This window comes from Mesoplodon mirus, assembly GCF_964341445.2.
Source record: "Mesoplodon mirus genome assembly, chromosome: 16".
Taxonomy (NCBI): domain Eukaryota; kingdom Metazoa; phylum Chordata; class Mammalia; order Artiodactyla; family Ziphiidae; genus Mesoplodon; species Mesoplodon mirus.
In genome coordinates, this window is record NC_138992.1 from 36,053,006 (window position 1) to 36,080,391 (window position 27,386).

Genomic DNA, 27,386 nt, shown 5'->3' on the forward strand with positions numbered 1-27,386 from the left:
TGATACATTAAACAAAACGGACTTAATTGATATTTATAGGACATTCCATCTAAAAACAACAGAATACACATTTTTCTCAAGGACTCATGGAACATTCTCCAGGATAGATCATATCATGCATCAGAAATCAAGCCTTTGTAAATTTAAGAAGATTGAAATGGTATCAATTAACTTTTCCTACCACAATGCTAGGAGACTAGATATCAATTACAGGAAAAGATCTGTAAAAAATACAAACAAATGGAGGCTAAACAATACACTACTTAATAAGGAAGTGATCACGGAAGAAATCAAAGAGGAAATCAAAAAGTACCTAGAAACAAATGACAAGGACACATGATGACACAAAACCTATGGGATGCAGCAAAAGCAGTGCTAAGAGGGAAGTTTATAGCAATACAATCCCACCTTAAGAAACAGGAAACATCTCAAATAAACAACCTGACCTTGCACCTAAAGCAATTAGAGAAAGGAGAACAAAAAAAACCCAAAGTTAGGAGAAGGAAAGAAATCATAAAAATCAGATCAGAAATAAATGAAAAAGAAATGAGGAAACGATAGCAAAGATCAATAAAACTAAAACCTGGTTCTTTGAGAAGATAAACAAAATTGATAAACCATTAGCCAGACTCATCAAGAAAAAAAGGGGGAAGACTCAAATCAATAGAATTAGAAATGAAAAAGGAGAAGTAACAAGTGACACTGCAGAAATACAAAAGATCATGAGAGATTACTACAAGCAACTCTATGCCAATAAAATGGAAAACCTGGAAGAAATGGACAAATTCTTAGAAATGCACAACCTGCCAAGACTGAATCAGGAAGAAATAGAAAATATGAACAGAACAATCACAAGCACTGAAATTGAAACTGTGATGAAAAATCTTCCAACAAACAAAAGCCCAGGACCAGATGGCTTCACAGGCGAATTCTATCAAACATTTAGAGAAGAACTAACAGCTATCCTTCTCAAACTCTTCCAAAATATAGCTGAGGGAGGAACACTCCCAAACTCATTCTACGAGGCCACCATCACCTTGAAACCAAAACCAGACAAGGATGTCACAAAGAAAGAAAACTACAGGCCAATATCACTGATGAACATAGATGCAAAAACCCTCAACAAAATACTAGCAAACAGAATCCAACAGCCCATTAAAAGGATCATACACCATGATCAAGTGGGGTTTATTCCAGGAATGCAAGGATTCTTCAATATACACAAATCAATCAACGTGATACACCATATTAACAAGTTGAAGGAGAAAAACCATATGATCATCTCAATAGATGCAGAGAAAGCTTTCGACAAAACTCAACACCCATTTATGATAAAAACCCTGCAGAAAGTAGGCATAGAGGGAACTTTCCTCAACATAATAAAGGCCATATATGACAAACGCACAGCCAACATCATCCTCAATGGTGAAAAACTGAAAGCATTTCCACTAAGATCAGGAACAAAACAAGGTTGCCCACTCTCACCACTCTTATTCAACATAGTTTTGGAAGTTTTAGCCAATGCAATCAGAGAAGAAAAGGAAATAAAAGGAATCCAAATCAGAAAAGAAGAAGTAAAGCTGTCACTGTTTGCAGATAACCTGAAACTATATAGAGAGAATCCTAAAGATGCTACCAGAAAACTACTAGAGCTAATCAAAGAATTTGGTAAAAGAGCAGGATACAAAATTAATGCACAGAAATCTCTGGCATTCTTATACACTAATGATGAAAAATATGAAAGTGAAATCAAGAAAACACTCCCATTTACCACTGCAACAAAAAGAATAAAATATCTAGGAATAAACCTACCTAAGGAGACAAAAGACCTGTATGCAGAAAATTATAAGACACTGATGAAAGAAATTAAAGATGATACAAATAGATGGAGAGATGTACCATGTTCTTGGATTGGAAGAATCAACATTGTGAAAATGACTCTACTACCCAAAGCAATCTACAGATTCAATGCAATCCCTATCAAACTACCACTGGCATTTTTCACAGAACTAGAACAAAAAATTTCACAATTTGTATGGAAACACAAAAGACCCCAAATAGCCAAAGCAATCTTGAGGACGAAACACGGAGCCGGAGGAATCAGGCTCCCTGACTTCAGACTATACTACAAAGCTACAGTAATCAAGACAGTATGGTACTGGCACTAAACAGAAATATACATCAATGGAACAGGATAGAAAGCCCAGAGATAAACCCATGCACATAAGGTCACCTTATCTTTGATAAAGGAGGCAGGAATGTACAGTGGAGAAAGGACAGCATCTTCAATAAGTGGTGCTGGGAAAACTGGACAGGTACATGTAAAAGTATGAGATTAGAACACTCCCTAACATCATACAGAAAAATAAGCTCAAAATGGATTAAAGACCTAAATGTAAGGCCAGACACTATCAAACTCTTAGAGGAAAACATAGGCAGAACACTCTATGACATAAATCACAGCAAGATCCTTTTGGACCCACCTCCTAGAGAAATGGAAATAAAAACAAAGATAAACAAATGGGACCTAATGAAACTTCAAAGCTTTTGCACAGCAAAGGAAACCATAAACAAGACCAAAAGACAACCCTCAGAATGGGAGAAAATATTTGAAAATGAAGCAACTGACAAAGGATTAATCTCCAAAATTTATAAGCAGCTCATGCAGCTCAATATCAAAAAAACAAACAACCCAATCCAAAAATGGGCAGAAGACCTAGATAGACATTTCTCCAAAGAAGATATACAGATTGCGAACAAACACATGAAAGAATGCTCAACATCATTAATCATTAGAGAAATGCAAATCAAAACTACAATGAGGTATCATTTCACACCGGTCAGAATGGCCATCATCAAAAAATCTAGAAACACTAAATGCTGAACAGGGTGTGGAGAAAAGGGAACACTCTTGCACTCCTGGTGGGAATCTGAATTGGTACAGCCACTATGGAGAACAGTATGAAGGTTCCTTAAAAAACTAAAAATAGAACTACCGTATGACCCAGCAATCCCACTACTGGGCATAGACCCTGAGAAAACCATAATTCAAAAAGAGTCATGTACCAAAATGTTCATTGCAGCTCTATTTACAATAGCCAGGACATGGAAGCAACCTAAGTGTCCATCAACAGATGAATGGATAAAGAAGATGTGGCATATATATACAATGGAATATTACTCTGGCATAAAAAGAAATGAAATTGAGTTATTTGTAGTGAGGTGGATGGACCTAGAGTCTGTCATACAGAGTGAAGTAAGTCAGAAAGAGAAAGACAAATACCATATGCTAACACATATATATGGGATCTAAGAAAAACAAATGTCATGAAGAGCCTAGCGGTAAGATGGGAATAAAGACACAGACCTACTAGAGAACGGACTTGAGGATAAGGGGAGGGGGAAGGGTAAGCTGTGAGGAAGTGAGAGAGTGGCATGGACATATATACACTACCAAACGTAAAATAGATAACTTGTGGGAAGCAGCCACATAGCTCAGGGAGATCAGCTCAGTGCTTTGTGACCACCTAGAGGGGTGGGATGGGGGGGTGGGAGGGAGGGAGATGCAAGAGGGAAGAGATATGGGAACATATGTATATGTATGACTGATTCACTTTGTTATAAAGCAGAAACTAACACACCATTGTAAACCAATTGTACTCCAATAAAGATGTACGAAAAAAAAAAAAGGAAAAAAAATACATCTTTTCCTCCAAAAATCTTCCTTTTGTGTCTCTATCTTCCTTGGTGGTTATCATTATCTACCAAGTAACTCAACAGCAAAATCTGATCAACTATCTGAATTTTATTTTTAAATTAAGCAATGCGAAGGCAGTGAAGATTTTAAGCACAGAATTAAACCAGTCTGATTGCAGTATAGATTATAGGAGGGCAAGAGTGGAAGGAGAAAGCCAGTAAAAAAGCTATTAGAATCTAGAGATGATAACAGATTGGATGAGAGCATTAACGGTGAAGCTTAAGAAAAGACAGATTCTAGATAGATTCTAGAGATAAAATTTGACAAAATATGCCGATGGGTTGGATGCTAGGAGAGAAGTGTGTCACGATTCCCAGATTTCCAGCTTGTGCAATTAGAAGACAGTAGAAAATTTTTCCAGTAAGAGAACACTGAAAATAGGGGAGAAGTAGTAGGTAGTCATGAGGGTTTTAATAATTCAATTTCAATATATTCAATTTTGAGATATTTGTGAGACACAGAAGTAAAAATGTCAAGTGTGCACTGGATATATTTAATTCTAAATCTGAAAGAATAAGTTTGGACTAAAAATACAAATATGGACATCAACAACGTATAGAAGGTACTCAAATCCATTAAAAAGGATAAGATTACTTCAGGAAGAGTTTAGGGAAAGAAGTGAAACCAGGTTTGACCGCTGAGAACACCAACATTTAGAAATCCATTATGAAAGCAGGAAGCAGAAAATTACAGTTCTTTCCTTCTGTTTTCATCTAACAAAACTTAACGATCCTTCAACATCAACTCCTCTGTGAAGTCTTCAACCCCACAGACAAAGGTAGTCCCCTTCTCACCTGGACCTCTTTTAGCTGTCTGTTTACATTACTGTCCTTAACGTGCTATATTAGAATCACTTATTTAAGTGCATGAACACTACCTATTGGCTTCTTGAGAAATGCTTTGGTCTTCTTTGCATTCACAATATCTAACTCATCACCTGAAACAAAGAAATCATTTATCGAAATATGAAAAATTAACAAAAAATGGTGACCCTATTTTGACTAAGTTTTCAATACGAAAAAGGCTGGAATAATAAGTACAACATAGTATAGTTAAATTTCTGAAATCGTTTGATTACTAAAATGAAACACATAATAAAATAATAAAAGACTGTGTCCATAGTTTCTAAAAGAATATATTTCTACTTTTCTGTTTGAAACAATAAATTCTTTTTTTAATAAAAAGATCTATATAACCTTCAAAATGTATTTAATACAGAAAAGGAAATGTTTATGCTCTTTGACAACTTAATATGAAATTTGATGTATCAAAATTTTTATTATTTGGTACATATTAGAACTAATAATTATAGTTGATTATACGAAAGTCTTTTCGATCAGCTGCACAAAGAAAGGACTAAAAATGTTAAGAATCTAAGAAAATACTAACATGACATTAAAATTAAACCATTCCGCAAAGTAACAGAAGGTAACTCTGATGTAACAGAGTACAATCAGTCAAGGACCAATTGATTCTGAAGAAGTCTTTGTTTCTGTTGTTCAAGGAAAAGCAAATATAAAGGAAAGAAACCAGTACCTTTGCCACTGGCGTTCTCCATTGTATACAGGTAATCCATGTAAAAAGCCCCGAACCTTTGCATTCCAGCTATCTCAGTGTATGTCTCCTGACAACAAAGCAAAGCAAACAGAACATACATTGCATAGAACAGACTTTTGAGTTTAAAACCTGATAGATCAAGAATTAGACACATATCCTTATGCAGAATGTGTACCAACTCAAAGGATTACCAAAAAGAAAGAAGAACAGAGGTTACACAAAGAATTGGCTTCTAAAAAACGTAATGTTACCTCTACTGTGGACCACACAAAAGGACATCTATAATTCTACTAGACAATTTTACCACTTTGTCAATAATATCTGGTTAATGAATACCTACAATGGAGTAGGGCAGTACGGTCTTGACCTTTATCACCATCACAAAACGGTCTAATATATACTGTCAAATAGAGTTAATCCTTAATATTTCAGTACACTTATGTGAAACAGTTCAAACACTAAAAGTATACTAAAATATTTTTAAATGTATGTTAATTATGCAGGTAAAAATTAAATTCTTTACTTTCAACTACAAAAGTAAGTCTGTAGAATCAATGTAAATCATTGATTCTATTATACTAATCTTCAGGAACATTTTTTGAGTTTTAAATTTATTCCATAAAAAGTACATTAATATAATCTTATATGAAAAATTTACATATAGTAAATTGTTAAATTCTTCACTTCTTTTCATTAATCCCACACTTCAAAAGTAACTGAAATTAAAAGAAATAATTATACATGTTTCCTCCATGACTATTTTAACAGTAGGGAATGGATAAGCTAACTGTGGCTGCACGCCATATAAAAGTAGAGATCTTTGTGCACTCCTCAAACCTCTCTAGATATAGAAGGTGGACAAAAATATGCTATATGTTTCAATAAACAACTAGCATTCAGAATATATTACTGGAGAAGAAACATCAATCACAAGTATTCACACAAAGTGTCCACCCCAGCACAACCTAGAATTTGGCTCAAATATATATTCTCTGACCTTATGATTAGCTGCATCCAAGATAAATTCTGCACGAGTACCATTATTTTCTGGGCTTCGGTAATCAAACAATGAATTTGTGAGGTATGTCAAACCTTTCATATTCAAATTTTCACCACAAATGAAGAAACAGGCTTCCTGAAAATAAATGCAAAATTTTTGAACAGGAGAAAAAATCATTAGACAGTTAAAGAAAATAAAACCTTGGTTTTATAACACCAATTCAGTAGTCAATAGAAATCACAACTACAACTTGAGGTCCTATAAAAAGACAAGGCATGCTGTCTCCATTTTCACTGCCTATTTTGGCAAAGAACATTTTAACAAACCAAAGAGGAACTCCAAGTAGCTGCCATAAACAAGAAAGAAGAAACATTTATGAATTGGAAAGTACTTGGAACTACTGTCCAGGTGTTAAGTACTACCAACTTTCTAAATTCCCCTGAGCTCTGTAATTTCTTACAGGGGAAAACAGTAAAGTTCCCCTCTCAAGCCAAAGATATATGTAGTCTAACAGATTTTTTGGTATGGTTAAACACTTCAATAAGCACCTCATTATCCCTGCATTCTATCCAAAAAAAAAAAAAAAATGGAAGAAAGGGGTGATTTTGACTTACGGTTTCACTTCTATTCATACTCTCTTCAAAATCTTTAACACCCATAATTCCTTTAAGGCACATGGCTCTGCAACCTACAAAACCAATCTGGCAATCAAAGAAAGGCTCTCCCATCATAAGGGCCTATAAGAGGAAAGGAAGCGTTATGAACCTGAATTTCAATAAAAATGTTACAAGCTTTCCTTGTAGAATTTCTAAATTAGTTGAAACATCTTTAGAATTATGACCTTTCTAAATTTATTCTCCTCAGATCACACATCCTATTAAAATAAGAAACATCTTACTTGTCTCTGTATCCCCAAACCTTTGTATCCGCAATGACTGGCACTTCAAGAACATTAATCCACACATACATATGAGCACACACAAGTCAAATGAAAAAAATGAAAGAATAAATTAATGTTGCATATTATGGTAAAATCTTTGTTAAAGAATAATTATTTCAATTAATACTACTCATCACTAAAATAGAAATATAAAGCTATAAATACATTTTTAAATATACTATTTACGATTTTAAAAACCTGTATTTATTAAATATTAACCTTAAGGACCATTACAAAGATTTTTAAAAGTATATTCAATGTTGATGGATTACCTCAACTGTAGTTCCTTCTTGTTCCCAACACAATATTTCTTTAGATTTTACTTTTTGAGGGCTGTAATAACTACTCTCAGCTTGCATTTCAGTGAGCTATGAAACAATATAAGAATATTAAGTAAGTCAAATTAGTATTAAATGGCAATAAACTGTCATTACTATGATGAATTGATGGAAACAAGGCCAATTTTAAGATTCGGGAAATTAAATTATGAAGCAGGAAAACAGGTGCAACAAAAACAGCTGTAACAGATTATCCATGGTATAAAGGTTGAATATGCTAGTCTAATAAGTTCATATAGAGAATATAAATACTCCTTTTTGTTAATAATATTGCTTAAAATGGTGAAAGCTATGTAGCTATAACAGTCCCCTAGTCATAAAATCACTAATATATTCTGCCAAAAATTTACATATATTTTAACATAAGTTCATTTTACATTGACTAATATATTCAATCAGGTTTAGTTCAATCATTTATAAGATTTCTACCTATTTGTAATCAAAAAGAAAGCTGTGAAGAAACACAGAGATTCAACAAAATTTTTTTAGTTCTATGAGGGATGCAGATTCAAGGGCTTTACTTTCAAAGTACATAATCTCACAGTATGTGTCACAGACTCATTCAATCGTGCAAATACTCACTGAGTGCCTGCTAGATAACAAGTACTGATATAGATGCTGACAAAAAATATATATATATATATACTCTTGCTCCCCTGAAAATTACAGCATATTATTTCTGTGTATCCAAAAATAAGATAATTTGAATTATTTTTAAAAGTTCCTTTTCTAAATGCAATGTGGTATCCTACTTTGGATCATGTTACAGAAAAAGGTCATTATGAAATTAAAGTCTGGAATTTAACAATAATGCACCAATGTTGGCTTCCTAGTTTTGATAAAAGAACTGTGATAGCTTAAGATGTTAATAAGAGGGAAAACTGGGTAAGGAGTATATATGAACTCTGTATCATCTCTGCAACTTTCCTGTAACTCTAAAACTATTCCAAAATAAAGATGCTACTTAAAAAAAAAAAGTATTCTGCTCATGTTTGCTAATGATTCAGTGAGCCTTATTCGTGTGAAATGGATATACTCTTCAAACTTAAATGGAAAGTCAAAGATCACATTTAAAAAATAAAAACCAATATTTAACTTAGGTCATATAGAACTTACTGAACTGAAAAGCTATAATTCTAAGCATGATAACCTCTTTATACTGGGAATCAACTAATTATTCTCATTGTTTATACCAACGAGTTTTTATATAATGTAAGCCTTTATTTCTTGGATGCTTCTAGAACTGGTATACACAATGTTGTTATTTCAAAGTACAGTTCTATAATCTAAAATGCTTAAGTAAAATTGAATATTTTAAACTTGATTACCCTTCAGCTGTCTACAATTATTGTAGAAAAAAAGCAATTAATTGATTAAAAGGACTCAAACATTACAAGAACAATTTTCAACATTATTTTTTAAATGCTACATTTAATTTGGCATGATTTTTGTTGGATTGATATCAACTGTTCAGAATGCTAATGTAGAAACATGACCTTATTTTCTGACCAGAATATGAACCACAAATTAATTCCATACATTCTTTAAACCAAGCCAAACAATAATTCTAATGTTTTCCTCCAAAATATCAACATATTTCCCTTAGAGAAACCTTAGAGAGACATAAATGTTTCAAATTTTTTTAAAGTTATATTGACTAATGACAAATACTACCCCACAAGTCTATAAAAGTTTTGTATATAAATGCCTGTTTTGACGGACTCAGTTTAATTACAATTCTTCTCATCAGTGAAGTTAATAGAAATGTACCAGAATAATTTCAAATTTAAAAGTAAACATGTACAAGTCACCAGAAAAGATAGTACTTTAGGGCTTCCCTGGTGGCGCAGTGGTTGAGAGTCCACCTGCCGATGCAGGGGACATGGGTTCGTGCCCCGGTCCAGGAAGATCCCACATGCCGCGGAGCAGCTAGGCCCGTGAGCCATGGCCGCTGAGCCTGTGCATCCGGAGCCTGTGCTACGCAACGGGAGAGGCCACAACAGTGAGAGGCCCACGTACCACAAAAAAAAAAAAAAAAAAGGATAGTACTTTACTAGCAATCTCTGACTCCCTCACAAACTTAAATTAAAAATAATTTCACTTGGATCATCTAAAACTGGCAAAACATCTAAAAATAGTTGGCAAAAGTTGGTTCTTTATTATACATTTAAAGGGTTTATTGTTTTATCATTTTTACTTTGCAGACTGACCCATATCCCTTTAATTTAAACATAGCTAAATCAGTGAATTTCAGTTGCAAAATTTTTAATAAAATAAAATAATAATTTGTTTCATAAAATTCAGAAATAATAAACAATGGTGTCAAAATAGTAGAGGTAATATTTACATTTTTTTATCACTTCTGCCCCAAACTATTACCAAAAAATATTTTAAGCTAATCAAGCCATGACTAAACTTTTGTTGAAACTTATTGTCTATATTTTTTAGCTTTTGTCAAATTAGAAAATATGGAATAATTTAATTAGAAAAATCTTCAAAGACTATTTTTAAATATTTTTAATCTACCATCTGCTATAGTTATAAATTATATAGCTTTACTACTGATTGAAAAGGTTTATTTCAAGCAGTTAAACAATATGAGCTAAAGTAAAAACACCAGAGCAGAAACTTGATTTTTCTTTGCTACATTTCCAGTATATAACAGTTGCCTGGAATAGTACCTGTAATACTACTTCACAGGTTGACGCATGAGCTTATCTTTTTCAGAAAAATGCCTCCATAAAAAAATAAACCCACAAAGACAAATAAAATCAAAGAAAACATAACCTAAAAGAGGGTCCAAAAAATTTTTTAAATGGTAAGCAGATAAGGAGATGGGTAGATGGATAGATGATGGATTTCTTCAACAAACATTTATTTGCTGAATATGTACCAGACAATTTCCAAGAGCTGGAGACACAACTGGTCTTTTTTAAAGTTACCACTTACTGAGTTTGGAGTACTATCAAAAAAGAATAGCCACTATCTTCTGAAAAGGTTATTATTCCTTCATCTGTCTGATGGACATCTAAGTTGTTTCAACTTTTTGGCCATTATAAATAGTGCTTTTCTGAAGACTCGGGTACATCTATTTCCTTGAGTTCAGTCTTCAGTTCTTTTTAGTATATACCTAGGAGTGTGATTGCTTGGTCATATGATAATTCTATGTTTAACTTTTTGAGGAACTGCCAGTTTTCCACAGACTACACCATTTTACATTCCCATCAGTCTTCCCATTTGTTTTTTGTTTTTGTTTCTTTTTTTGCAGTACGCGGGCCACTGTCGTGGCCTCTCCCGTTGCGGAGCACAGGCTCCGGACGCACAGGCTCAGCGGCCATGGCTCACGGGCCCAGCCGCTCCGCGGCACGTGGGATCTTCCTGGACCGGGGCACGAACCCGTGTCCCCTGCATCGGCAGGCAGACTCTCAACCACTGCACCACCAGGGAAGCCCTTCCCATTTGTTTTTAACCAACTCCAACTACAATTCCACCAGTCTCAAATCTCTGTTCTGGTCAAAATGACCAGTAATTTCCACACTGACAAATCCAATGAATCCATTCTCACAAATGACCTACTCCCTCCACTATAAAACATTTATGGCACTTAGCTTCCAAACAGGCACTCTATTGGTTTGCCACCTACATCACTAGGCACTTATTTTCAGTTTCCCTCACTGACTTGTCCAAAACCAAACTCCTGAAATGTATCTCAAACCTAATCCTCTCATAGTACTGCTCATCTCAGAAAATCAGAACTCAACCCTTCCAGTTGCTCAGGAGCCTTCCGTGGATCTTCTTTATTTCATTTATGTCAATCAATAAAATCTATCAGGAAGTCCTGTACTCTTGACCTTCAAAATACATCCAAAATCCAATTACTTTTTACCACCTCCACTTGCTAACACCCTAGTCCAAGCCATCATCATCTCTTGCTTGAAAATTGCAACCCTCTCTGATCACCTTACTTCTGCTTTTGTCCCTTTATAATCTATTCTCAACAGAGCAAACAGAGTTGATGCAACTTAAAACATAATTCGGATCCTCCTACAACTACTATGCTTAAAATTGTCCAAAACCTTCCTATCTCATCCGAGATTAATGATAAAGTCCCTAAAATGACCTACATGGTTTCACAATTTATGGACCTCTCCCAACCCCATAACCTCTCTGACCTGATTTTGTACTACTTCCACATTAGCTCACTTTTCTCTAGCCCCACTGGCCTCCTTGCTGTTACTCGAAATTTGGGGGTCTCTACATTTGCTATTCCTACAATGTTCATTCCCACGTATCTGCAAAGCTTCCTCTTTTGCAAGTCTTTACTGAAATATCCACTTCCCATTAAGGCCTTCCCTCATCACCCTCTTTTATTTATTTTTTTAAATTGGAGTATAGTTGATTTACAATGTTGTGTTAAGTTTCTGCTGTACAGCAAAGTGAGTCAGTTATACATATACATATATCCACTCTTTTTTAGATTCTATTCCCATATAGGTCATTACAGAGTATTGAACAGAGTTCCTTGTGCTATACGGTGGGTTCTTATTACTTATCTATTTTATATATAGTAGTGTGTATATGTCAATCCCAATCTCCCAATTTATCCCTCCCCTGCTCTTTCCTCCTTGGTAACCATAAGTTTGTTTTGTACATCTGTGACTCTTTCTGTTTTGTAAATAGGTTCATTTTGCAAATAGGTTCATTTATACCATTGCAAATAGGTTCATGTATACCATTTTTTTAGATTCCACACATAAGTGATATCATATGATAGTTGTCTTTCTCTGTCTGGCTTTTTTCATTCAGTATGACACCTGATCACCCTCTTTTTTTTAATATATATACACACACACACACACATACTGTTTATTACATATATACATATGGTTTACTACAGGGTATTGAATATAGTTTCCTGTGCTGTACAGTAAGACCTTGTTGTTTATCCATCCTATACATAATAGTTTGCATGTGCTAATCCCAGACTCCCAATCCATCCCTCCCCTGTCTTCCCCTTGGCAACCTGAGCACCCTCCTTTAAACTGCAAAACTCCCTTCCCAATTAGTGGAAGCATTCACTATTCCTCTTTCCTTTCCTTTTTTCTACATAACCCTTATCATCAATGGGTATATTATATATCTTATTTGTTTATAATAACAATTTACATTTTAAGACGCAGGGATTTATATCTGACCTGTTCACTGTGAACTCCAGAGACAAAACAATGCCCGGTACATAGATGGCACTAATATGTATTTGCTGAATGAATTAGATACTGTTCAAGAATATTAAATGTGTGATAATACTACTATAAAAAGTCAAGAAATAACCTAAAATTAAGTATGGGTTATAGCTGAGGGGCAGAGAAGACAATATATGATCAAAGAAGAACATATTATACTTTTTAAAATAAAAGAATGTTCACCTTATTACTGTTTAACCTGAAAACACCTATTATATAATCTCTTTTGAGAATGTATTTTACATGCATTTGTTAGTGGAGGAAGTACTCAAAGTATTTTAAGCAATGCTGAAAAACAGAGTTAGATCAAGATGTAGATAATAAAAAAAAACTGAACTATCTTAAAGAGAGGTGAAGAGAGAAAATGTATATAAACAATGCTTTAAAGGAATTTTGTAATGAAAAGACAACACAGAGATGATACAGTAGCTAGAGGGGTACATGAAGTCATGGGAGTTTTTTTATGTGCATTTCTTTTTTAATGGAAATACTAAGGCATCTCTGTATGCCAACTGAAAGATTCAGTAGGGAGAGAAAAACTTTCCATGAAGCTATTAAAAAAGGAGAGTGGAGAAGGCCTTAAGAAGACAAAGAGACCAAAATTCAGAGATTTCAGATGAAGGGACATATAATTTTATGAAGTAAAGATTGTTAGACTCTTATCTCACATCTACTAAGTGTAAAATAAACTAAGCCACATTCTTACTAGAGGTCAAAATTTAAGCATTAAAGTTGAGAGATAAACGCAAAAAAAAAAAAAAGGAAACCTACTTTGAAAGTCACAGTTGCCTTTGTACAATAAAATCCTATAGAAACAATAGGATCCTTCAAAGTCTGTGCTTTTTGTTGATGTGTGGTTGATGTAGGATCATTCCCAAGGTAGTCTTCCTCACCATCATCATAACTCACAATTGCAGGCACAAATGACCAGGCCCATGATACCCATCCCTGTGGCTGCTCATCCTCTTGCTGTGAATACAGCTCTTGGCCTTTGTACTGAGCAGGATACTGCATATCTACTCGTGTTTCATCTTCAGTACCTATCAATCAAAATAAAGTCATTTTAAATAAAGGGAATTAAAGGAAGAGGACAATTAGGAATTTAAATTATATAAAAGTTTCTCCCACATGATTCTTTCTACATATAAAGTATGAACAAGTCATACATTGGTTATTATTATTTGAAACCAATAATTTAGCATTACCATTTTCAAATTTCTATATATTGTACTGTATAAATCTTTCATAGTCCACAATGTTATATGGGAAGTAGTTTATTACATACTTTTAAATGTGCTTGATAAATACAAAGAATAAATTCATTCTTTAGGATTTCACTCATTAATTTAAACAACAACATATAACCTACCTTCCAAAAATAAGGCTAAGGTGCTGAAAAACTGACTGTTCTCAGAAACGTAGTATCAGAAAAATCCAAGAAAAGTTCTTGATTTCCTGATGCACCCAACAGAGAAAGAGAATGGCAAGTATTCCTAGGCAGAATGTGCCCCCACCAAGAAAAGAAATATCCCAAAGAATGAAAGTAAATGTTATAAGGAAACTATTCCCATATGTAGTTAAGAAAAATAGTGACTTTCTTGTTAGTGAATAACATCTTTCCTATTCTACAGATGAAAAATTATAGCAAAAAACTTTTATGTGGTTACAAATTGGCAGACTAAGGATTTAAATTCCAACCACTGTAACTTATTGCACCTTTGTAAGACAAAATCCATCAAGGTCCCTTAATGTTATTCTAACAATACAAACAAAAGAGGCAGATCATCATGGAATTTAGGGAAGAAATTACTTTTTTTTAAATTCATGGTATAAGCACCCTCCAGCAGATTCAAACATATCTGCTCTTCACTGATAAATCAATAAATACACACACTCCATTAAGTATCATCCTCATTCAGATTCACTTCCAGGTTTTCTGGCGAGACAAACTTTGTAACTTTTTTAATTCTCATGACAGGAGACTCTTGGAACATTGTACACTTTTAGGTCATGACACATGGCTACTGACCTCTTTTATCTGGGACAAAAAAGACTTGAAAAATAGTAACTAGAGTACCTAAAATACAGTACCAAGAGACCTTAGCCATTTTACTTCAAAATAAATTATAAAACTTACAAATCCAGAAAACATTTTACTTGATCTTCATATCTTGCTATTAACCATAAATATAAGTTTCTATTGGGGAATAAATAAAGCCTGTTATTAACTGTCCCTTGTAAGATCTCAAATTGGACATCATCAGTGAATATCATCTTGGTTATAAAACAAAAAGTCAGGTTAGCTCAACCCAGGATCAGGCTGGGTCCAAAGAGATGGACTCTGGACCTCTCTTGTCAAAACCAATAAACAGGAGGAGTATCCCACCACTTGATCTTTTGAAACAAAAGAAAGAAACATCACTAAGAGAAGTCTAAGAAATCAGTCACTATAATTTATACTTAATATTAATTAAAAATTAAGAGGGATTTTTCATGAAAGATGGTTTTGAAGTTCTAAATCTTTGCTTACTGCCTTGTAAAAAGAATGAATTGTGACCTGGAAAAGAAAAAAGCATCTCTTTGATCTCTGGTCAGAATTCTTAAAATACTCTTTGCCCTTGGAATGGTGTATCCTAACATCCTTAGATGAGAAAACAGAGTATTGAGTCCAGGCAGACTGAGGTGGCTAGAGTTTGCAGGGCAGAGTACCAAACAAGAAAGACCTGTTCAGGGTGAGAGCTCCTGAGACCTGGAGAGGGTACCACTCCAGTCCTCACCTAAGTATTAATCAGTTTCATGTAAGGAAACTACTAAAGCCATGAAAAGAACCACCAGAAAGGGGCAAAGAAAAAACATCCCCAAGACATAAACAGAATTGGGGAAGGACACCAAGGCATATTAAAATCAAGGCGCTTAAAACTTTCCGAGAAAAGATTCACTGGCTTCACCAGAGTGTCAAAGGAGTCCATAGCACACACAATAAAAGGTTAAGGACCTCTGCTTTAGACAGATGAAAAAACTAATTCAGACTCATTTGGAAGCAAGCAACCCTCTTTTTAACATACATAAACAAACAAACAAACAAACACCTACTCACCTTCTTAGATCACAGAAAGGAATAGTTACAAAGGAAAATTTTGAAAAATACATTTGATCAAAATTTAAAACTCTGCTCAAGAGACATGTATTTAAAAATGAATTAGGCAACTCAGACCAGCAAAAAATACTCCCCAAGTGTATGTGACATGTATATGACAAAAGACTTGAATTCAGAATATATAAAGAACCACGTGTATGTATAACTGACTCACTTTGCTGTATAGCAGAAACTAACACAACATTGTAAATCAACTATACTCCAATTTAAAAAAAAATTAAGAAAAAAAAAAAGAACCACCAATCAGTAATGAAACCCAAAAAAGGTTTAAAAATAGGCAAATACTGAACATAAACTTTACAAAGGTAGATATATTAATTGTCAATAATCACATGAAAAAAGTTCAAAATAATTGATCAGGGAAGTGCAAATTAAAACCACGAGCTACCAAAACATATCCATCCGAATAGCTAAAAGTAAAAAGGACTGACAACAACAAATGTTGGCAAGTATGTGAAGCAATTGGAACCTCATACATTGTTGATAGGAATGTAAAATAGCACAACCACTTTGAGAAAACAACCTGGTAGTTTCTTTAAAAAATATATATATATATATATATATATATATATATATATATGTATATGTGTATATATGTGTATATATATATATTACTTAACAAATTCCACTCTTAGGCATTTACCCAAGAGAAAGAATAGCACATGTCTATAAGAGACTTCCAGAAGAATGTCCGGGGCATCTTTATCTATAGTAAACAAAACTGGAAATAGTTCAAGCATCCATCAACAGAGGAATGGCTAAATAAACTATGTTATATTCATATGGTACAGTCATACAATGTACCTAGCAATAAAAAGGAAAGAAATGCTGATATATACAATAACACAGATGAATCCCCAAAATACAACGCTTTTCGGGCAGTGAAAATACTCTGTATGATACCATAATGATGGATACATTTGTCCAAACCCATAGAATGTACAACAGCAAGAGTGAAATTTAACTACATTATGGACTCTGGGTGATAATGATGTAGGTTCCTCAACTATGACAAATGTATCGCTCTGGAGGGGATGCTGATAATGGGGGAGGCTATGCACGTATGAGAGCAGGGGTATATGGGAAATCTCTGTACCTACCCTTCAATTTTGCTGCGAATCTGAAACTGCTCTAAACATTGTCTTAATAAAAAGTTTTTTAAAATTAAAAGTAAAAAACAATATTATGCTTAATGAAAGAATCCTTTCACAAGAGAATTCATACTATATGATTCTATTTATATGAAATTCCAGAATCAGCAAAAACCGATCCACAAGTTTTTAAAGATTCAGAACAGGGTTTTCTTGAGTGGAGTTGGGGTGGGCAGGCAGCTGGAGTGGGGGATGACTGGAAAGAGGCATGAGATAACCTGATGAGATGTTAATGACCCATATGTTGATGGGTGTTTTGCATCACACAGGCATACTCATTTCTGAAAACTTCTTAAATAGTATACTTAAGATTTATGCATTTCACCTTGTGAATTTAATCTTCAAAAAAAGAAGAAGAACCATCAATAAATATAAACTCTAGTTAATGATATGCTGCTGAAGTCTAGGGGTGCGGTATACTGATGTCCATAACTTACCTTGAAAGGCATCAGAAACTGGTTGAATTGATGGAGAGAAAATGGTGTTAGATGAACAGATATATGATACAGCAAATGTGACAAAATATTAATTGTAGAACCTAGATGATGAGTATGTGGGTGTCCACTGTATAATATTCCTTCAACTTTTCTATATATTTGAAATTTATCATAATACCATGGTGAAAAAAATGAATTGAGCAGCTTCTATATGCTAGGTTTTGTTCTAGGTGTCAGGTAATGAATTGCTAGGACAGGAACAATGTCTAACAGGAATTCGCTGGCTAGTGTGAAATGAAATAAAATGTTTTATATCTACATATGCTTATTAATGTTCCCTCAGCTGTTTTTAAGGTGATAAAATTTTTTTATTAAGCTATAATTTAAATATTATAAAATCTGGCCTTTAAAAGTATACCATTCAGTGGTTTTTAGTGTAGTCACAAAGTTGTACAACCATCATCACTATCTAATTTTAGAATATTTTCATGTTCTAAGAAACATGAAACTCCAAAAAGAAAACCTCTACCCATTAGCAGTCAGTCTCCATTCCCTCCTCCCCACAAGCCCAGGTTACTAATCTCCTTTCTGCTTCTACAGAGCTGGCTATCATGGACATATCATATCAATGGAATCATACAACATGCTCCTTTTTGACTGGCTGCTTTCACTTAATGTTTTCAAAGTTTAGCGTGTATCAGTATTTCATTTCTTTGTATGGTTGAATAATATTCCAGTGTACAGATACACCACAACTGTTTATCTACTCATCAGCTGATGGACATTTAGGTTATTAAACTTCTTGGTTATTAAGAATAATGCTGCCATGAACATTCACATACAGGTTTTTATGTTAGACATATGTTATCAACTCTGTCATATAACCCTAGGAATAGAACCCTACCTAGGCTCATGTGGTAACTCTATGTTCAACTTTCTGACAAACCAGATTGTTTTCCATTCCCACCAGCTATACATAAGGGTTCCAGTTTTCCCACATCCTTGCCAACACTTATTATGTGTCTTTTTTATTATAACTACACCGGTTAGTGACTGTGGTTTTGATTTGCATTACCCCTCATGACTAATGATATTGAGCATATTTTCATGTGCTTGTTGGACACCTGTATATCTTTTCTGGATACATGTTTATTCAGGTCTTTTGCCCTTTTTTTAATAAGATTATTTTTTCCTAAGTTTTAAATGCCCTTTTCTAAAGGTTTGAACTATGGAAGTTAATCATCATCTTCTCCAAATTTTTCCTGAGTCTCAGACCCAACACAAGTCAAAGCCAATCATCCCGTGCACCATTTTTCTACTTCAGATCATTCATAACTTTATTAAATCAAACATCTTATCATTCTACCATACATCATGCTTAACTAAATGTTCACATGTCTGTCCAGTCCACTGTATATTAAGATTTTAAGGGAAGAGAATTTGTCTCTATTTTTCCACATTTCTTTATCCCTACATTCTACCACATTCCCAGCAATAATGTCTTACACACAATAGGCTTTAGTAAAAATATAATGAATTGAATAACTGAAATGAACCCACTAAGTATCTTTCAATGAAGTATATACTTCTTTAAGTAATGCTCCAATTAATTAAGTAGGTATCCTTCAATGAAGCATATAATTAGGTATAATTTTAGTCAATTATAATTACATATAATAATTAAGTATAAATAACTTAATTAGTTATAATAACTCTTGCTGAGACTTTGCAGAAAAATTATCAATATAGTTGTTCCTTGAACAACAAGGCAGTTAGGGGTGCAAGTTGAAAATCCAGATATAACTTTACAGTCAACCCTCCATCATATTCACAGTTCTGCATCTGAGGATTCAACCATGTATCATATAGTACTGTAGTACGTATTTACTGAAAAAATTTGTGTACAAGTGGACCTTGCACAGTTCAAACCCATGCTGTTCAAGGGTCAACTGTACTATAATTTACTAGGAAATCTTGAGGTTGGACTGCCTTAACTTTTATGTAATGTATATTCCAAACACTTATACCTACTAGAAATATTCAAGTTATTTTTAACATGTAGAAAAAAGAAAGTCAGAATAGTATGCAAAATGTAGGAAAGAAAAAAATTAGTGTCAAACAAGCAAAATAAAATCACCCCATCATATTAGAACACTGCAAAACATAATCTAATGTTGTAGTTTTCGAAGTTTCACAATAGTGAAAACACTTTGTAAAAACAATAGTTATAAAATAAAAGTTTTTGTTATATTTACCTGTAATGTTTCCTAACATATCTTTATTGTGACAGGTAGACTCTTCTGTTTCTCCATCTTTAAAATTTCCTATTTCTCCATAGTAAAGAGCAATCCCAAGTTGCATTATACGGATAAACATAGGCAACTGTTGATCAGTGATAGAAAGTTTCAAACTCTCTACTAAGGTATGAATCTGTATTTTGAAAAAAACAAAAACATCAACAAAAGCATATTCAAAGGGAGTACCATTTAACATAAGTAGAGAAATGTTAAGTCTTAAAATGGAAACCATAGGAGAAACAGTAATGTCCCAACATTTCTAATATTTAGGCCAAAATAATAGCTTAAAATCTTAGGAATTTAAACAGATTTTCTATGATGACCAATACATTTTAGATAGAAACTATATTAATCCAAACTATATAAGTGGAAATAGGAATGATAATGAAAAGATACAGTCACACTGGATTTCCAGATAACTTTTCCCAGAAGTTTTTGTTACCAAAATACCCACCTTATAATGTTAAGAGTACGACAGCACTCCAACAAAAACCATAAAAATCTCTGTCACAACTAAGAATAAAAGTTTCATGTCATTTTAGTAAGACTTTAATCACCCTTTTCAGCTTTATGAACTAAAAAGAATACACACACATCCTAAAAACATGTTAAGTGAGTAAATTACTAACATTATAACTATGTAAGTATGCACATGATAAAATGATTATTGTCAAATATGGAAAACCAAGTGAAAACATGATCAGGAATATTTCTCAAATAAACTTTAAATAAAAGATTTAAACATGGTATAAAATTTATAACATGAATCAGTTATAAGAAATAAGATTAATTATTATCAACAGGGCACAAAGCAGTCCAATCTAAGTTCTCCTTATAGAATGAGACATCAATAGAATATAAAGACAGCCTCAGTGTAATGATTTCCTGCTGTTACATAAACATGGAATAAAACCAATTAAGCCATAAAGTCAAGTCTCTTGGAAGGTTTATTTTAACTAACTGGTATTTGAGTGTCTATGAAACATGAAAAAGAAGTAATGGTAATCATCATATTTTTAGGACTAAAGGCACAAAAAAATTGTACTTGAAGGGGAAGATAGTTGTATGAGGAGATGTAAAATACCATATTCAAATATGACTACAGGTTTCTTAAAACTGACTTAAAAACCATACACTGAATAGACCCTGAAATGGGGGACAGGTTGAGGGGGCGGGCACCGCAGGCCTGCCAAGCTCTTCTTCAATGTGAGATTTCTCTGCCGTACCCTTTAAATACCATACAGCACCAAGAGCACCGGTGATAAGCTGTCTCAGCAAAACTGGTGTCAACTCTGTGTGTATGTTTGTATGTATGTACCTAAAATACTATACACACCAACATATATATCTTTAATATATATAAGATATTTATACATGTAAATATCTTTAAACTCAATAAAGTTAACCCACAATAGAAAAACTGACAAAGAACCTGCATTAATTTTTCAAAGAGAAAATAATGGCCAGTGAACATATTTTCAAAAATCTAAGTTTGGGCTTCCCTGGTGGCGCAGTGGTTGAGAATCTGCCTGCTAATGCAGGGGACACGGGTTCGAGCCCTGGTCTGGGAGGATCCCACATGCCACGGAGCAACTAGGCCCGTGAGCCACAACTACTGAGCCTGCGCATCTGGAGCCTGTGCTCCTCAACAAGAGAGGCCGCAACAGTGAGAGGCCTGAGCCCCGTGATGAAGAGTGGCCCCCACTTGCTACAACTAGAGATAGCCCTCGCACAGAAACGAAGACCCAACACAGCAAAAATAAATAAATTAATTAATTAATAAACTCCTATCCCCAACATCTTCTTTAAAAAAAAAAGGAAAAATCTAAGTTTTATAATAATCAAATAAATATTCATTTGTATTATTTTTGCTGAACAGCTTGGCTTTTTTAAAACATGACCATATTTAAGGATAGCAGGAGTGTAATATAGGCACTCCCCTAATGTTCATGAGCATATACACTGGTTAAACCTTTCTGGAAACAATTTTGCAGTACAGATTACAGGCCTTAAAAAAGTTTAAACCCATTAATAAGATATTTGCAATTACAGAAATCTCTCCTAAGGAATTAATCAGAGATGTGGTCAAAGATTTATGTGTAGACTTTCTTTTTTTTTTTTTTCTTTTTATTAGTTTCTGCTTTATAACAAAGTGAATCAGTCATACATATTATGTGTAGACTTTCATTCCTCTGAAAAACTGTTAAGAAAAAGTAAATTTTCAAAAACAGGGGAAATGTTAAATAAATTACATACCCTAAGCTCTACATCTCATAGATGATACAATCTCTTAAGACATATTTATTACTCACAAAAGATAGAAAATTACAAAAAGCCCACCCAAAATACAAATAAACTCAAAAGCCACTTGAACATATGTGGGAGTCTTAGACAAATAATTAGGGTGTCTGGAACATTCTGGGAAATTCCCTGTCTTTGAGGTGATCAATGAGGTTAACGATGTCCATTTAATACTTATTTCCAAGTACTAAGAGGTGGAAGAATGATGGGTCTAATTCAAAACAGTAAATCTTACATCACAGTAGTATTAAAAAAAAAAAACTCAAAATTTAATTTCAGTTAAGCATAATGGTACCTCACACTCAGTGATTACCAAAGTCAAAAACCACCTGTCAACAAGTTCATTTATATTAAGGTACTTTTTAAAATAAAATGTCATGGCTAGTCAGTTTTGAGAAAAACTTATATGCCAACATTAAGTTTTACTCAAGTTCACTTATTTTTACTTTCCTCTAAGTTAGCCACATCCTAGAATGGACAATTAAATCTGTACTAATGATCAATAAGATTTTTTTATATAGTAAGGCTTCCCTATATCCATTACTTGCTTTCAAAATGTATCCTGAATCCACCCTTAACATTCCCCAACTTTACTAGCAGATTCAAGGTCAAAGAAGGAAAGTAAGTCCACTGTCCTGAGAGAGTGACATAATTACTTTTGAATTAATACTTTTCCATGCTTATCTTTGCATAAGAAGCTAATTCAAAAATAGAAGGAAAAAGTAACAGAATTTAAACAATGTGCACTGTATGATGCATAAGAGAAAAAAAAAAAACATACTCATGACTGAGCACTACCAAAGAAAAATGGGTGGATTTCATATATAAATACAAATTTAAGTACAATAAAGCTACATAAAATAGCAAGTGTTTTATGTTTTAAAAAACATAACGTAAAAATAATAAATAATTTATATAGCCATGCCCAAACAGGCACAGTAGTCAATCCCAGTGTTCGGACTTGGGGCCAGCTTTTCCATTATAGTACAAAAGCCTGTAATTCAATAATAAAAATTCATTCCACATTAAAACTTAGTTAACAAGATCACAAGTCACTGTGTGAATTCTTCTTCAAAGACAGATAAATAGGTAGACAGACAGACAAGAGGTACAGAAAACTGTTATGCAATAAAAGAACACAAGATTTACACTTAGAGAATAACCATACACATTAAAAATATTTACCAGTACCCTGGAGAACAAAATGAAGCAACTGAAAAAGGATTAATCTCCAAAATATACAAGTAGCTCATGCAGCTCAATATCAAAAAAACAAACAACACAATCCAAAAATGGGCAGAAGATCTAAGTAGACATTTCTCCAAAGATATACAGATTGCCAACAAACACATGAAAGAATGCTCAACATCATTAATCATTAGAGAAACGCAAATCAAAACTATAATGAGATATCATCTCACACAGGTCACAATGGCCATCATCAAAAAATGTACAAACAATAAATGCTGGAGAAGGTGTGGAGAAAAGGGAACCCTCATACACTGTTGGTGGGAATGTAAATTGATACAGCCACCATGGAGAACAGTATGGAGGTTCCTTAAAAAACTAAAAATAGAACTACCATACGACCCAGCAATCCCACTACTGGGCATATACCCTGAGAAAACCATAATTCAAAAAGAGTCATGTACCAAAATGTTCATTGCAGCTCTATTTACAATAGCCAGGACATGGAAGCAACCTAAGTGTCCATCAACAGATGAATGGATAAAGAAGATGTGGCACATATATACAATGGAATATTACTCAGCCATAAAAAGAAATGAAACTGAGTTATTTGTACTGAGGTGGATGAACCTAGAGTCTGTCATACAGAGTGAAGTAAGTCAGAAAAACAAATACCGTATGCTAACACATATATACGGAATCTAAAAAAAAAAAAAAAAAAAAAAGTGGTCATGAAGAACCGAGGGGCAAGACAGGAATAAAGACGCAGACCTACTAGAGAAAGGACTTGAGGATATGGGGAGGGGGAAGGGTAAGCTGGGACAAAGTGAGAGAGTGGTAGTGTACATATGGATATATATACACTACCAAATGTAAAATAGCTAGTGGGAAGCAGTTGCATAGCACAGGGAGATCAGCTAGAAGGGTGGCATGGGGTGGGGGGAGGGAGGGAGACCAAGAGGGAAGAGATATGGGGATATGTGTATAACTGATTCACTTTGTTATAAAGCAGAAACTAATACACCATTGGAAAGCAATTATACACCAATAAAAACGTTAAATAAATAAATAAATAAATAAATAAATAAAAGCTCGTCTAAAAACAAAAAGAAAGACATTACTGAAAAATTCCCATTGACATAAAATTGTAATTACATTTTGAAACGACAAATAAAAAGCTAAAATTTCCTAAACCAATAAACTAAGATATTAGGTAAGCAAATTTAAGTCTTGTAAAGTTACCTAAGAAAGATATGGGTCAATAACTATTGCTATCACATAAACAATTTATAAGGATTGAAATAATGATTGATCTTCAGTCCAACATGGATATAAATACACTTTTTGATATGATGTCTTCTATCTACTTGAAGAGAAAAACACTAATCAGGTGGACAAACTAAAAAAGAAACTACAGTCACAAAAGAAAAAGGTGTCCCCAAAATACCTCTATTAGAACACACAATACAAAAAGTTATAATATGTAACAAATAACATAAAAGTTATAAATAAAACATTTTTACAAAAAATAATGGTTTATATATTTATTAAGTTAATTTCTTCTTTGCTTTTTAATAATAATTAGCATGCATGAAAGTCAATAAGGTAGAAACATGCAACTCAACTATTAGAAAAAGAAACACCTACTTTAATAACAGATGGCATCTTGGAATTTAGGTTATCATATGTAAAATGCAGACGTGTTCTGAAGGAACATTTGTACAATAAAGGATCCTGGTAAAATTCTATTTTACCACTAGCATTTCGTTTATCAAGGCAAACTGTACAGTCGGAAAAATTGATAACCTTTCTCAGCACCAGATCAGTTGCTAAAAAGGAAAGAAAAACATTTTAAGTAAAAAGGAAAGTTAGAGGAAAAAAAGTCAATTATTTATTAGTATAATAGTAATAAAAATAATAGCAGAAATAAGATTAATAGCACATTTAATACATGATGTCAGAACCTATAAAAGAACTTTTCATTTACTATATCATTTAAATCTTCCAACAACCTTAGGCACAATAATCCCCATTTTATGTACAAAGAATCCAATAGAGCCTAAAGAAACAAAGCAGCTTGCCCCCAATTTGCTTGACACCTAACTACAAATTTAAGACAAACTTTATGAAAAATTTTGCTACATTTCACTATCTGCAATGTAATATTAAATAACAATAATAAAATAAAATTCTTGAAAAACCATATTAAAAAAATATTTTGAGTAACAGGGCTTCCCTGGTGGTGCAGTGGTTGAGAGTCCGCCTACCGATGCAGGGGACACGGGTTCGTGCCCTGGTCTGGGAAGATCCCACGTGCCGCGGAGCGGCTGGGCCCGTGAGCCATGGCCGCTGAGCCTGCGCGTCCGGAGCCTGTGCTCCACAATGGGAGAGGCCACAACAGTGAGTGGCCCACGTACCGCAAAAAAATTTTAAAAATTAAAAAAATTAAAAATATATATATATATTTTGAGTAACAGTCGCTCATTTAACATTTATTTTACACTGAAAAACTTACTGCTACTCTCAAAAACTGCACTCTTCAGTATGGTAGCCACCATCAATACGGTGTTATTTAAATTTACCTATGAATTAACTAAAATTATGTAAAACTAAAATTTCAGGTCCTTGGTTACATTAGCCACATTTCATGTACTCAAAAGCCACATACAGTTAGTGGCTAGGGTACTGGACAGTAAAAAATAAAACATTTCCATCATCACAGAATATTCTGGTGGCCAGCACGCCTCTAAATAATAACTAATGAAGAAATTACAAAATTACCAGTAATGGTATAAAGTTTGTTTTCAAGGGAATAAAAATGGAAACAATTGCTGGTAAAGTATCAAACTAGAAAATAAAACCTTTAGCAAATTTATTCCTAACTAATAAGCAATTCCTAGGTGAACATTAGGCCCAAATCTACTTGGTCAGTGACTTTCAGCTAGCAACTATCCACATGCTATGGCCATGAGAATCTTCAAAACAATAAACTATACTTTCTATTTCTGAGTATATCCTGGCAACCTCTAATTAATTCAACATTTAATTTTCTTCTCTTTTTTTGGATTTAAGTTTTTAAGAAGTATAAAGAGTATGCACATGTATGAAAACAGTAAAGTTTTATTCAGCCAATAAATTTCAAATTTGTCTGTTAGTTGAAAAAAAACACAAACTTACCATATAATTTCATTTTACATAGTATATAAATGATTTAGTTACTGTTATTATATACATGTACATAAATTAAAGAAATTATCATAATAGGATAAGAAATGAAAGAAACCAGCTAGATGCTTCCTTCCCTCTCTTTATAATAATTATAATTCACTGAGTATTTGCTATTAGACACTACATTAAATCTTTTACATCCATTATCTCTTATAATATTTATATGGCTCTGTTTAAAAGCTGTGGAACAAAGGCACAGTAAGGGTAAATAATCTGTAATGTTAGACAGTTTATAAAGAGCAGAGGTGTAATTCAAACTCTGACAACCTTACTCCAGAGCGTATGTTCTTATCCATTATGGTATAAGAATATAAAGTGATCATATTTCAAGGATATCCTAGAAAATTTTTCACTGAGAGAGGAAATTACTAAGCTTTGAAAAATATTTTTCTTAAACACGAATATAACAGGAACTATCTTAAAGATACAAAATGAATTGTGGTTCTGGTACTTACTTTACATAACATACTACAATTTAATCTATAAAATGAGGATAATAACTATGTCTATCTAACAAGCACTGTGGAAAATGATTCTGCATTATTTTGAAAATGTGAATATTTGCATATCCTCCGAACTAACAAACCCACTCCTAAATACTATGTATGTCCTAAAGAAATGCTTACATGTACGCATAATGTTTTCAAGATTCATCCATGTTTTAGCATGTAACAGGACTTCATTCCTTTTTACAGCACTTTTTTAAAGCAATTAAATGATAAAATTTAATACAGCAGTTAACTCTAGGAGGAAGCAAGGGAATAGGACAGGGAAAAATACATTGGAAGGGGC

At 33.5% G+C, this 27,386-nt stretch overlaps 1 protein-coding gene across 9 annotated transcripts in view; it reads right to left on the bottom strand.

The window, feature by feature from the left end:
• Positions 1-27,386, bottom strand: part of VPS13B (vacuolar protein sorting 13 homolog B) — a 791,361-nt gene that overhangs the window by 701,338 nt on the left and 62,637 nt on the right. For all 9 annotated transcript variants that reach the window (XM_082600778.1, XM_082600779.1, XM_082600780.1 and 6 more), the window contains 7 exons: positions 25,014-25,195; positions 19,836-20,010; positions 13,607-13,875; positions 7,527-7,622; positions 6,929-7,051; positions 6,312-6,449; positions 5,294-5,381 (listed from right to left, as the gene is read on the bottom strand). In XM_082600778.1, coding sequence (XP_082456904.1) covers positions 5,294-5,381; positions 6,312-6,449; positions 6,929-7,051; positions 7,527-7,622; positions 13,607-13,875; positions 19,836-20,010; positions 25,014-25,195 — 1,071 coding nt within the window. The remainder of the gene's footprint in view (positions 1-5,293; positions 5,382-6,311; positions 6,450-6,928; positions 7,052-7,526; positions 7,623-13,606; positions 13,876-19,835; positions 20,011-25,013; positions 25,196-27,386) is intronic.